The sequence below is a fragment of the Python bivittatus genome, unplaced genomic scaffold (genome assembly GCF_059951505.1).
Source record: "Python bivittatus isolate LINGU-HERP-01145 unplaced genomic scaffold, Pbiv_v1 ctg000510_np1212, whole genome shotgun sequence".
NCBI classification, from domain to species: Eukaryota; Metazoa; Chordata; class Lepidosauria; order Squamata; family Pythonidae; genus Python; species Python bivittatus.
In genome coordinates, this window is record NW_028277081.1 from 301,928 (window position 1) to 315,574 (window position 13,647).

The 13,647-nt window shown below is 45.1% G+C and overlaps 1 protein-coding gene across 3 annotated transcripts in view; it reads right to left on the reverse strand.

Moving 5' to 3' along the window:
- The window catches only part of CAMTA1 (calmodulin binding transcription activator 1), a 690,646-nt gene that overhangs the window by 68,170 nt on the left and 608,829 nt on the right, over positions 1-13,647 (reverse strand). For 2 of the 3 annotated variants that reach the window (XM_088147580.1, XM_088147581.1), the window contains exon 7: positions 1,178-1,318. In XM_088147580.1, coding sequence (XP_088003706.1) covers positions 1,178-1,318 — 141 coding nt within the window. Of the gene's footprint in view, positions 1-1,177; positions 1,319-2,142; positions 3,581-13,647 lie in introns of those variants that run through there. The other variant, XM_088147582.1, reaches the window with a different exon arrangement.

The following is a 13,647-nucleotide window of genomic DNA, read 5'->3' on the forward strand; positions in this document are numbered from 1 at the left end:
GCTGCCTGCCAGGTCATAGAGTAAAACTTCCAGTTCTGCAAAAAAAAGGCATAAACAGAAGAATCAATTCTTGGCACATGTCAAGGTCACTTGGAAGGGATCCAAAAGCAACACTGCCAAGGCTGTAAAGGTACTTGGAAAACTCCTTCTGGTCAGTGGACCTCAAAGGAGTGGCTGTGCTGGAAAGCTGCACCAAACTGCATCTAAATACAGCCCAGATGATCAACAGCTACTGATCAAGAGATAGTTACACTGTTTGGAGCTTCTTAGCTTAGAAAAGGGGAATTAGGTGGACATGATTGAGGTCTAGAAAATTAGTAATGGTTTGACGACTATGGAGAAGTTTTTCTTCTTCTCTTGTAATGCGCCAGACTGAATGGTGGGAGATTCAGGATAGAAATGGAAGGACATCTTCATGTAACGCATCAACACTGGAATTCACCAACAGAAGATGCATCTTTGGCTATCAATTTGGTACCTTCTGAACAAAGGTAATAAAATGGATAAGGCCATTAATGGCTCGGAGCTAAGTGCTGCTTCTAAGGCCTCTAAAGACCAGTTGAACTGGGACAAGGGCCATGTGGGGTGGGGCATTTGGACTCAGTGGGCCTCTGGCTTCAGTATGGGAGTGAGTTGAGATATCAGATGATCCTGTTCCAGGACGTGTCTCCTGTTCATCACTTATTCTCACAGAAGGTAAAGGTTAGAACTGGATTTGGTGGGCATGTGGTAGAATTCACTGCCCAGTGCAGGACTTAGCTATTCTTAGCTAAGAAGCCAGGATTAGAGAGGTTGGTGGGTCCTGCAGTTCATCCCATGTATTCCTGGACCACGGTTATTGCAGGATACCTTCCAACTCTACATAACAAACCAGAATCCAGCAGGGTTCAGCCTGCACATCTGCCCAAAGCCAGCTTCTAGCCCTGGAGGCCCTTGAGCAAGCGCAGAGTGTATTTCTCTCCAGGTACCTGGAAGTCCTACTTAGCCATCATATTGACTGACTTTCCTCAACCACTTCTCCCTTTAAATTTCTTCCTTCTAGGTATTCCACATTTTGCCCAGCTCAAAATCTGAAACTAGTTAGAAGGGGGTGAACTCTTTTGCTTTAATAAAATCTATTAATTGAATTCTTGACTTTGGTGCTCTTCAACTGGCTCAGCCAGTTTCTGCTGCTCACCCAGGTTGCCGGTGCAGAGGCAGTTGTGCGTCCGAGGTTGCGGCTTTGTCTGGTGGCTGTCGAGGATCTGCTGAACCAGCTGCTCTACTGAGAAGCCAGAGCTGCTGTTCCCGTTGCTGCAAGTCCACTTGATGCCATGAACTGTGGATGGAACAGCAGAAGAGCCTGTGAGAAAAAAAGGCCATGGCAGCCGGATGCCTGGAGCCAGATCACAGGCTATGCTAGACATCTTCACCTTGTGCACAGGATCTCCAGAAGATCTGGAGCCCCACATGTCAACCCAATCTTTCTTGCTACTACAGTACAGCCAGCCAGGAGAGGTTTGAGACCTTGCTCTGTTCATCTAATGCAGTGTTCCTCAACCTTGGCCCCTTGAAGATGGGTAGTCTTCAACTCCCAGAATTCCCCAGTCAGCCATACTGGCTGGAGAATTCTGGGAGTTGAAGTCCACCCATCTTCAAGGGGCCAAGGTTGAGGAACACTGATCTAATGGAACAGTACCTTTGTTTCTTCAGACTGAATTCCAGATTCACTGGAACCATTTCTGAAAAAGATTCCCATGCACTCATTGCTAAAATTTTAGGTTCCTCCAGCTTATTATTTCACCGAGGCGTTTAGAAAATGTTTATGCCACCTTAAACAGTTTCTTAAGGCAGCTTATAAAACAAAGACATAAACTGCTAAACATTTATATTCAGTTAACAAAAACAGCCCCACTAAAACAGTTTATTCTCTCAATATACCAAATATGTGCATTCGCTTAAAAATAACTGCAGAAAAAGCCTTCTTAATGTGAGTTAAAAAAAGGTGAGGTTTCTCAAGTGTCCTGTCTCTGTGCACAAGCGCATTGATTAAAGCTTTGCGCCCATAATCATCTCGAAGCAACCATGCATAGATGTCAGTTGGGGTCAGTCATGCGTGTGAAGGCAGGCTGTGGCAAACTGCACAGGGTGGGCACTTAGTACCCATCTTGAAGAGAATGAACAGAACCGTGAGAGAGTCCTCCTTAATGGATTGGCTTCACATGGGGAAGAAGGTCAGCACATTTGGAACCTCCAAGCCAAAGGAGAAATGTCAGAAACTGCAGTTCTGGCTAAAGGTCTTTTGGGACCGAAGGCTGCAGAAGAGAAGAGAGGTAATTTACTACTTGTTGTTTTTTAGACCCTCCATTAGTCCCTGGACTCAAACAGGAAAAAGCCTCCTGTTTACTGAAACAGAAGGATCTTAATCGAGGAGGACGAGCAGCCTGGGGCCGCGAAAGCAGGAGGCCTGTATTGTAAATACAGGGGCTGTGCATTAGGGTGGAAAGGCAGACGAATTGGCTGCAGAGATGATAATCCAGGCGCAAGCCTAAAAGTGTGAGATCAGGCATTCCTTCTGCTCTCCCCCAGATGACCCGCAACATCCGTCAACGCAGAGACTGGCACGGGATGGGGAAAAGTGCCCACGTGTCCTTGGTTCAACCCTCTCTGCCTCCAAGTTCCTTTCCCCCTGCAGAAAATCTCACCCTCCCTACTGGATCTAGTTGGGCCATCCAACCCCCCTACTTCTGGCTCTCAAAGGGTGGGGGGGGGGGGTGTCACAAGCCATCTGGTGGATGTCCCTCTCTGTTCATGCAGCTAGACGCTCCGAAGATGCCTCAGACTTCAGAGAGAGGATGCAGCTTCTTGGATGTGGAAAATGAGGTGCGATAGGTTTTGACAGCCGGCTGAAACTTGCAAGGACTGTTTGATGAGAGATGGAGCTATGTGTAATGAGCAAAGATCCCTCTATCACACCATCCTGGGGAGGAAAGAAATAATATGGTGGACCTCTAACCCTGCCAGCCTGCAGAATGCCCCTTTTTTGCTGCAAATCCCACCCCCTACTCTTGCTACAAAACCATGCTGCGGCTGAGCCGGCTCCCCCTTTCTGTGTGAAGGTTATAAAATGAAAAACCACTGATGGGTGACAGATTGCAAGGAGAGAAATTGGGGATGCTTAATGTAAATTACCAACTGTCTTGGCACATCCAATATGCAGATTGTCTCACTTTCCTTTGGCAGCCCCCTCCCCTCCATCTTTGAAAGAGAACCTCCTTTGAGCCAGTGAATTGTTACTGCTGAATATAAAATGCTACCAGGATGGCTTTTAACATGTCACACTCGGATCCCTGACACAGAATGAATCAGCAGGAAAGGATGGGCCTGGGCTGCCATTATAAAGGGAAGGTTAATAAAACAAAACCGGACCCCTTCCATTTCCAAATAATTCTGAAAAATTAAAACGCACTAGAGGCTGCCCTGGGGGATTTGGGCAATAAACAAACAGCCTTGTGAATGGAGCACCAGCTTCTTTGGGGCTTCTGGGGAAGCCAATGTAGGTCTTGCATCAAAGTCTTGCATCTTCTCCTTCTTAAGAAGAGCCAAGGAGGGACAACGCCCCCCACCCCACCCTACCCCATAGAACTGTAAGATCCTAGAAGGAGGAGGGGGGTAAGGGGTAAGGACTGCTGTGGGTCCCATTGTGTTGATGAAGTCACTCTGCAAACGAAAAATTCCATCTTTTTCCAGTGAAGGCTGTTGACCTGAAAAGGCAATTGTGGGTTGCCCAGACCCACAGACCCAGAGCAGACGGGCCAGCACTATTGCGAGAATGCCCCCCCCCCCGCCTTTCTCTCTCTGCTCTCTCTCTTCCCTGGCCTGTTTCTCATACACACATACACAGACACACACATGAAGAGGAGTGCTTTCATTTAAAGTACTAGCCATCCTTCCCAGTTGGTGTCATTTGCAAACTTTGTGACTCCTCAAGGGACACTTATAAAATCTGCAGATAATACAAAGCTTTAGAAGAGAGTCAGAAGATTTGAAAAGATCTGAAGGAGCTTGAGCAGTGGGATGAAATAAAGAGGATGGAATTGCCCAGGGAGAAATGCCTAGTTCTGCACCTGGTTAAGAAAAATGTGAGGCAGAAATACAGGGTAGGGGAGACAGTAGTGCAGGGGAAAGGAATCTGGGTGTCCTTGTTGATCACAAGCATGATGGAGCTGCTACAGAGGCAACTACCATCTTGCGGTGCATCGACTGGAACGGAGGGTCCAGATCATGGGCAGTATCTGTTCCACTACTCTGCCCTAGTCAGACCCCAAGTGGGGTCCTGGGTTCAATTCTGAGCATCCCAGTTCAAAAAGGATAAGGACAGATTGGAGCAGGTTCAGAGGAGGACTACCAAGATGATGATAAGTCTAAGCCTTACGAGGAACCTTTAAGGAACCGGGTATGTTTAGTCTGTGGAAGAGATAACAGAGGGGTAATACAATAGCAGGCTTCACATATCTGGGTTATGAAGAGGGCAGGAGCAGAAGGTTAAAACTCCAAGGAAGGAGGTTCAGATAGAGAGGAACTTCCGGACTGTAGGAATTGTCAGCCGGTGGGACAGGCAGCCACGTGAGTGGTGCGTTCTCCCCCACCAAAGAGCTTCATACAGAGGATGATGGTTCTCTCTCAGGGATGTTCTAATAGATCCCTCACTGAGCAGGATGCAGAACTAGATGATTCCTGGGATCTGTTCCAACTCTATAATTCTACAAGTAAGCCTGCAGCATGTACATAGTCCGGTGATGATGAGGGAGACACAACAGGTAAACCTGAGCCAAGAGAAGCTTCACAAATATGTTACGGACAAAGGATCCTGTTTACGGGAGGCTGTATCATTGCACGACTTGATCCTTCCATATCACTCTCGCTTCCCTCCTATCCTGTGTAAAAGAAGTGCTTTATCACAACCCTGGAGCGCTTCCGCAGGCTGAGAGGGGAGAAACTGAGAACTGTTCCTGGATGAGTTTTCAACCAGAATGATCTCCTGTTCCACTATTTCCAATATATTGTATAGGCAACTGAGGTCTGAAAGGCCTCTTCTCACACAAAGTCCATCCCTCTTACCCTACCATTGCCTAGCTGGCATAAAATGAACAACATTATAGCCATATCCTGTGCCAGAGGCTTGGGAGTGGTATCTTGGGTAGGGAGTGGCTTTTTCAAACTTCCCCCAGAGAGAGTTTACTTTGGTCCACAATTCTGCAGAGCCCCTTGGTTCTCTCCACATTAAACCATAAACAACAGATTGCTGACGTATAACAGTGATTCTCTGAGGTCATCTATAGTGAAGTATGGAGATAGTCTTGAAAAAGGAATTCAGCAGTCACTATGTAAATATCAGCATAGCCCAGAAAAACAGGAGGGGGTGAAGTCCTTGGTGCTCTCTGTACTTGGTTGTTTGCTTACAGACTTCATTACCTGACTAGGTAACATCACCAGTGTAGGTGAGTGTGGGGTCTGCTCCTTGTTTATATACAGTAGCTTGCCCTGCCAGTGTCGGTGGGTTTTCTCCTTCTTAGTTCCTTGATTAGGGTATTGTTCTCTGCTTGATTGTTTGTCTGGTGTTAATCCCTGCTTATCTGGGCATTGGCTGCTGGAGAGGATGCGTTCTGGTCTTTTTGTTTCCTTCTTAGCTTTTTTTATTGTCTCTTTTGAATGATGTGTAAATGTGGTTTATCTCTATGTGTCTTAATCATCAGCACTGATGATGTTGGTGTCAGCAGCAGCAGCAGCAATGATGATGTTACCTAGCCAGGTAATGAAATGTCTGCAAGCAGACAACCAAGCTCAGAGAGCACCAAGGACTCCCCAGTTCGACCCTGAGCTATAGATATTCTCTTCTATTGAAACCCGAGATTGCCCATCTTGATTCCAGTCAAGAGGGGTGTCCTGCAATTGACCATTTTTCAATTAACACCTGGAAGAGAGGCTGCTTAGACAAACTAGCTCTTCTTATTTACTCTTGTGAGCTGTGAGATTACGAACTTCCAGCTCTAACCCCAATCAGATAATTATTTCCCTTTTTTGCTGTAGCGTGCACCCAGTTCCCATAAGACACCTCATTAATATCTAACCTTCCTTTGCTGATGCCTAAACTGAGCAACTCTGGGGGTGGAGGGGGAAAAAGAGAGGTTGCAGAGCTACAAAATTTGCCCAACGAAAGCAGCCTATTTGTGAGTGAAATGCTGGAGATCATCCTCGCCACTCAGGCTCTCTGTGGTAGATGGAGGAAGGGCCCCGGGTGCTGTAAGTAATTAATGGGGACAATTTAAATAAACATGATGCTCTTTGCTTCAGTCCTGGCACCTCCTTTAATGTCCTCCTGCTTCAGGACCTGTCCTGCAAATTCTAAATTAGCCGGCAATACACGAATTTCAGAAAACAAGGGGAGAGAGAGAATCTCTGTCAGGCTTTCAAGACTGTGTTTTTAAACTATAACAATAAAGTAGAGTTGTAGTAATTTATGCAGGGTTTGTTTTCTGCCTGATGTACTGTATCTTGAAGGAGTGATATCCCCTGTGCATCACACATGAGTTTATACCTATCATTCTGGAACAAACCAGAGTGGAGGCTTTTGGCAAGACTGTACCTGTATGAAGGAAGGAAGGAAGGAAGGAAGGAAGGAAGGAAGGAAGGAAGGAAGGAAGGAAGGAAGGATGGTGGGTGGGAGGGAGGGAGGGAGGGAGGGAGAGAGGGAGGGGCTATGCTAGTAGGGATTAGTGGGAAGGTTCCTGCCATGGTTGCAATTCTTTGTGGTTTCTGTGCATCACACATATAAGCAAACAGCAAATTCTAGGGAAGTGGTCTGTGATAAGGCTGAGGAGGCCATCCACCAAAGGAGATCCTGGCCTAGGGGGGACACTGAAACATCAATGCTTGCAAAAGGCATCCTGCAGAAGGACCTCTCTGGGAAAGAGACCCAGTGGACAAGCTAGTCTCAGGGAAGCCCAACAGATACCTCACTGTTGTAAGTCCAACTGACAGGGCACTAGTCAGAGGTGGAGAAACAATTCCTTGATAAATGGGACTTTTATTAGACAAATGTGTACAAAATAAAATTTTCCTTGAAAAGGAAGACTTCTGTTCCTCTTTCCTTATTTTTAGAAGCTATTACGTAGGTTTTCTAATTCCTATTTTCTACCTTATTTTCTCCCCATCCTTATTTTTGATCCCATTTTCTATCTTATAGAAAATACCTATTTTCAATTTTATTTTATTTACAATCCTCCAATCTATAATTTTATGTTCCTCAGTTCTAACTCTCTATATTCTACTTAGTCCTCATTTCAATGTTCCTTAATTCTGGCCCTTTTTAGCCCTCCTCTCCTCAGCCCCTTGTGCAGCTTGCTTGAGTTGGATATTGACTCTTCTAGATAGATTTTGGATCCTCCGGTCTGCTTCATGAGCCTTGGTGGGGATGGGGGTGTCTTGGTTCACTCTGTAGTTGTTCCAGTTGGGGAGGGTCTGTCATCCCAGACCTTGGACCCCCTCCCCTGTGCCTGGGCTGCTCAGAAGAGTCTTGTGGTCATCTTCTGGGTGCTCTGTTGAAGTCTGCTTATGACAGGAAGCCCTGCCTATTAGTGTAATATATCAATTCAAGGAAGAAACCTCAATCCAATCCAATCCAATCCAATCCAATCCAATCCAATCCATCCGTCTATCTATCTATCTATCTATCTATCTATCTATCTATCTATCTATCTATCGTTGGTTATATATATATAAACCACCAGCAAACTCCACTCTCCCAGGCACTGATGAGATTACCTAGCCTGGTAATGAAATGTCTGCAAAGAGCAACCAAGCTCAGAGAACATCAAGAACCCAACAGTTCAGCTCTGAGCTGCATATATTCTCTGCTACTCAAAGCTATGGTTGATCAGGGTTGGGTAAGGCTAGACAGGTCCCAGGGATGGTGGGCTTTGCCCCTTTTCCAGATTCCAGCATGAAAGGTCACTGGCATGGAAGTATTCTGAAAGAATGCTAGACTTCTTTACCTCAATATGTGTGAGTGATTGGGAGGAGGCCGAGAAAATAACCAGAGGAATGAGAGACACGCACAACTAAGCAATGAGAGAGAAGCTGGTTAGAAGCTTATCTCATAAATGGCAACTCAGTCTAGACTGCTATTAGGGAGAAGAGATTCAAACTATTCAAAGCAGCTCTGCCTTAATGGAATCACTAATAAATGGGGGCTGGAGTTTCCTATCGTGGACTCCAAGATGCTGCCCCTAATTCTTCCATTGCCCCTGTTTCAATAGCTTAGCCATCAAGAGATCACAGAGATTCAGAACGTATGCTTCACTTCAGGACTGGAGTTGCAAATTCTAAAATCTGACCCAAAATGTCTTGTTTAAACAAAATACAGAAAAAAAGCACCATGAAATGCCAAAATAGCTGCCTGATAAACCTTGAGCAAAGGTAATAAAAATTTGGAAAATCATATGAAATGCCGTTCAATTTGAATAAAAAAAGCAAATGAGACCCTCAAGCACATGAAAAGCGAGGTTTGGAAAGGACTCTTATATAGCCTTGTATAAATGAATAGTGGAGAATTTCCTGGACACCTTATCATGCACATCCTGAAAACCCTTAGAGCCATGGCAAGACTGGTACTAGAAAGGTTGGAACCTGATGGTGAAGAAAGAGGGTGCAGTGGTGTCCTTGCATATAGAAATATCTGATCAGTCCTTGATCTTCATCTTGTTTGATCAGATATTCTATCCTTCTTCTGGACTCTGTAGAATTCAGAAGTAGAACCTGGGAAGCTTGTCCTAAGGTCGCACAGGTTCTATGGTTCCTTTACATAGAAGGCCTGCAAGTTCTGCACATCTGCATCCCCCTGCACAGGGGTGGAGAAGAGTCTTGAATTTGATTACGTAACTTCACTCCACTTTTGAGAGCACCTATAGGTCTGAGATGATCTTTATTGCCAGATATTGAGGAAGGGTGCCAGCTCTCCCAAACACTTTTTTTTTTTTTTGGTCCCTTTGAGTCAGTGTTGACTCCTGGACAAGTTCAGACTTGCAGTTCTCCTGGCAAGATTTCAGAAGTGGTTTGGCATTGCCTCCTTCCTAGGGCTGAGAGAGAGGGACTGGCCCAAGGTCACCCAGTTGGCTTTGTGGCACTAGAACTCATGGTCTCCTGGTTTCTAGTCTGATGCCTTTACCACTACCCCAAACTTGCTCTTCTCCCAAACACTAGGCAAAACAAAAGCAATGGAAGATGCCACTTGGAAGCATCAATTATTCTGCAACAAGGGAAGAGGTTAGCAAAGAATGTTTGCAAGATTAGATAGAATGGACCACATGATGCCGTGTTCCAGCACCAGAACTGTAGGCTAGAAGTATGCATGGTGGATTGCAAGGTCATTGGTGTGTGTGTGTGTGTGTGTGCGCTTCTGAGCATTTCTATGTGATCCAAAGTGTTGCTTCTCACTAAATAATCCAGTGCCACCAAAATATAGCCTTCAGTGCAAGCTCAGGCTTCACTCATGAATGTGGGGGAATAGAGACAAGCGTGGCATCTGAATGCCATGATTCCTGCAATCAACTTCAGTGCATGATCTACAGCATACCAAGAATTTGCTCAGTGAAGAAGGGCAATCATCCTCTGGAAAACGCTTGAAAAGACTTTCTCCCAGAGAAAGAACTGATCTTGAGACACGCAAGCTTGATATGAAACAGAAACGCCCGTCAGAAGCATCTGTCTGCAGCTTTCTTTCTCTACAGAGTGGAAATAAGAATGCCTTTTGCTTTTTGATGCTTCCACAATAACAAAGTTAGGGTAGAATGCTTAAACAAAAAAACATGATTTTCCTCCTACAAAGGTTCAATTGTCCTAGATATAGAAGGAACTGAGCAACATCCCTCCCAAGACTCCTTGATAATTTGCAAAAAGTCTGGAAACACTGGGGTAATGACTGGAATTCTGTCTGAACTAAATTGAAAAATTGGTTGCATCTACCTGATAATTAAAAGCTTATGGGCTTTTTGTCATGCACAACAACTGCTTTACATATGGATCAATGTCCTCAAAGGGCAAAATGCTGAGTAGGATATTCTACAACTAAGTTATGAAGCAAAGAGGAACACAGAGATAATAAGGTAGAACTCAGACTCTGAAATCAAAGAATCACGACTGGATGCTCAAGCACCTGAGATGCATCCAGAGCTACAGGAGGCAAAGAGGTGGGCTGCTGGAAAGCAGTCAAAAGGCCAAGCATGGACAGCGTGACATTCCAGGAAGCTGTTGGCTCCAGAATAGAGACAACCTGGGAAGAAGATGGTAACTAAGAAGATGGAAACAAAGGGAGATCCTGGTGCACAGGAGAAGGCGGGACTAGCAGATTCAGTTGGTGTCATTGGGGGAACCTGAAGATTAAGGAGTAGGTGCTCACATCACATGGGAGTTGTGAAACGAATGGGTCATGACTGAGAAGGTAGTGGTGAGCAGGTCACGTACTTGCAATGATCAAGAATCATGCAATAATAGGATCGCAGAACTCACCCCCTATAATTGCAATACGGAGGAAAGATCTGGTGAAAATACTGATGGGGCTATTTGCCATTAAGACCGATGAGCATTATGAATCATGCTTGAGAACCTCATGAGTCTCAAAGTCTCATTATCTAGAGGCAAATAAGGCAAGCAGGGTGTAGAGAATTTACAGGATGAAGGCCTAGAAGAATGTTGTTTGGACCAGAAGGGTGCTAGGAGTGAAGCTGATGAGGAAAGCAATGGTGAACCTCACCCTTGGAGATGAAACCATGGCTGCTTTCAGCTGGAGATCTGCTGTGTGGCAGCTTGGGCTGAAGCATAGGAAGGATCAAAGAATGCACTAATGGTGGGATAGTGATGATTCCAACCGCACTAAGGCAGAGGCCATAGGCAGGAGCACAGGAGAGAAGATCAAGGCCTGAACCACCTGATTAGTGGCAATGACTGTGGGATGAACTGGAAGCTTGAGATGTGAGAGTCTTCTTGTGAGCTTATAATTATCAGCACCATGTGCTGAATGCTTAGATTTCCACCTCTTTAGGATCCAGCTTCCATGATGGCTCCATGTCATAATTTCTTGGCAGTATTGAGATACAGTACTTGGTTTGGCAACTGAGACTATAAAAGTGATTGAAACCCTCCCTCTAGCTTTGCACATAACCTGTCCCTCCCCTCCTCAAGCTCTGTTCTAGGCCTACTAGTGAGAAAGTGCTGTGGGTCATTTCCAACTTCTTGAGGACCCAAACATTGCCCTCTGCTGTTTCTATGTCTGTGACAAGATCCCTTTAAGAGTAAAGCTTAAATTCCTAATATTGACTTCAAGGATACATCCTTGTCAGTTTTTTGGCAATAATACAGAAGCAGTTTTTCTTCTCCTGGGATTTTTAAAAAATCTTAGTCCTAAAACCTTGGTATTTTTTGGCGGCCTCCATCTGCACACTGACCACGTCTGACCCCGATTAGCTTTCCCAAATCAGCAAACATTGGCTTGGAGTTGCTTCCTAGCTGAGCAAGGCCCCTTTGTGGTTTTGCAGAATCCTCAGTCCCAACTGTCTGCAAAAGTCCTGATTTGCTGGGAATGCCCTTCGTTAGGTAAGATTTACATAGAATCATAGGGTTGGAAAAGACCTTGGAGGTCTTTCCTCCTGCAACACCTCCCAGCTTCCCACCTCCAATAGTTGCTGAGATTGTGCATGAGTTAAAGTGGAACTGAGCATCTTGGCTCCATTGCCTTCCCTACCATCACATGTATTTATCTGTGCATTCTCCACAGTGTCCTTCCAAATTCGGGAGCCCTGCTTTGCTATGACTCTTGGCTGTCCAGGAAGGGTCACCTATGCATCTTCCAAGTGATTAGCTCAGGCACATAGGTAGGTTGCAATAGAAGAGGAGGACTCTTCTATGATTCTTAGAAGTCTTGAAGACTCTAGAAGTCTTAGACTGAGAAATCTAGAAGACTCTTAGAAGGACTCTTCTAAGAAGGACTCCTCTTCAGTGCACCAAGGACTCCACATAGATAGGTCCCAGGATTTTTCTCCCTGGTTTATGCAAAGCCTAATGTGTCCCAGATGAATGTGTCAAGTGCCCAAGTTACTTTAAGACCTCCTTGTCTCCTGAGGTTCGGTCTTGGATGGCTCCTCCAAGCTCATCTTGTGCATTGCATGAGTATCTGGGGTATATTATTGGAGAAGGAGAAGGAGAAGGAGAAGGAGAAGGAGAAGGAAGCAAAGAGTGGCGTTTGTAATCAAAACAACTGTGCTGGATTTACATTGTGTCAAAAACAGAAGTGAGGTTTTGGACAGATGTGTTCCTTGTGCACACAAGAAACCCTGAGAAGTGAGGCCCCCAGAGCAGAACTGATGCTGAAGGACAGTCTTTCCTCTCTAGTCATGCAGGGTTGGGGCCTGAATCAGGCCAGGCTGCAGCTGTGTAGAATAAAAATGCTCCCCCTTCCCCTCCAAAACCTATAGGAAGAAAACCTATAGAAAATGTTCTTACTTGCCACACGATGGTGCTAACTGATTGGTGAAACATGGAACCTGCTGGCTCTAGTAAGAAATGAAAGCTTTTGTTGTTTGGAGTCAATCCCCTCCTTTAAATATTCTATAATCACCAAGATTACGGTCCTAAGAATTATGTTGGATTGTTCAGGTCTATGCTTTGAGTAATTAGGAGAAAACAAGGACTTTGCAATTACAGATCCCTGACACTCAGCAACTTTTGCAGAGGTATGGATCTAGCTTTGATAGGTGGATTGGATGAGAAAGGAATAGAGCTTCACAGGTCTTCATGCATGATGTTTGGAAAGAGCCATGGCAGAAGGTCCTTGTAGTCACCACTTCCTCAATAGAGGCTGGTTGCAGCTGTTTTTGGAAGGCCCATGTGAAAAGTGGCTGGTGGGTCAGGAGAACCTTCACCTGCTCGCTTTGAGGATCCCAACACCAAAGAATCAAAGGATCACCTGATCAGGTTCTCTTTCCAGCCACTTGGACTCGCTGGTGGAGCAAAACAGGGAAGCTATTTGGGTGTGTGTGTATGTGTGTATGTATGTCCACAGCTCAACTTTGGGGTAGAATCCTGCAATTTCAAAGGCAAACTACTTGGAAAAAGAGCCTCCATATTAGGAAAAAGGACCTAATAAATGAAACATATCCAGGGTGGCAGATATTTAAGACTGATGAATGAACTTTTAAAGATCTAGCTGCCCCTTGCTAGAGGCAGACTATCTATTTCATTTGTTCAGGTATTTAATTCATTAAATATTCTTTTAGATGCGATGAGGGTTTTGCTTTGGCCCCAACTTTATCCGGGTCACAGGCACGTGTCAAGAGCAGCCCTCGTTTCTCCCCGTAAAGCTAAACATGGCCCTGTAAAAGTTGCCCCACAAGTTTTATTTATTTATTCATTACATTTAGGTGGCTGTCCATCTCATATACAGGACTCTGGGCAGCTGACAGTTAAAATAGAACAAAAACACAACCAATAATTATTAATCTTTTCAGGAAGGCATCTAGACCAGTGTTTCTCAGCCTTGGCAGCTTGAAAATGTGTGGACTTCAACTCCCAGAATTCCCTAGCTCAGCTGCTAAGGCTGAGAAACGCTGATCTAGG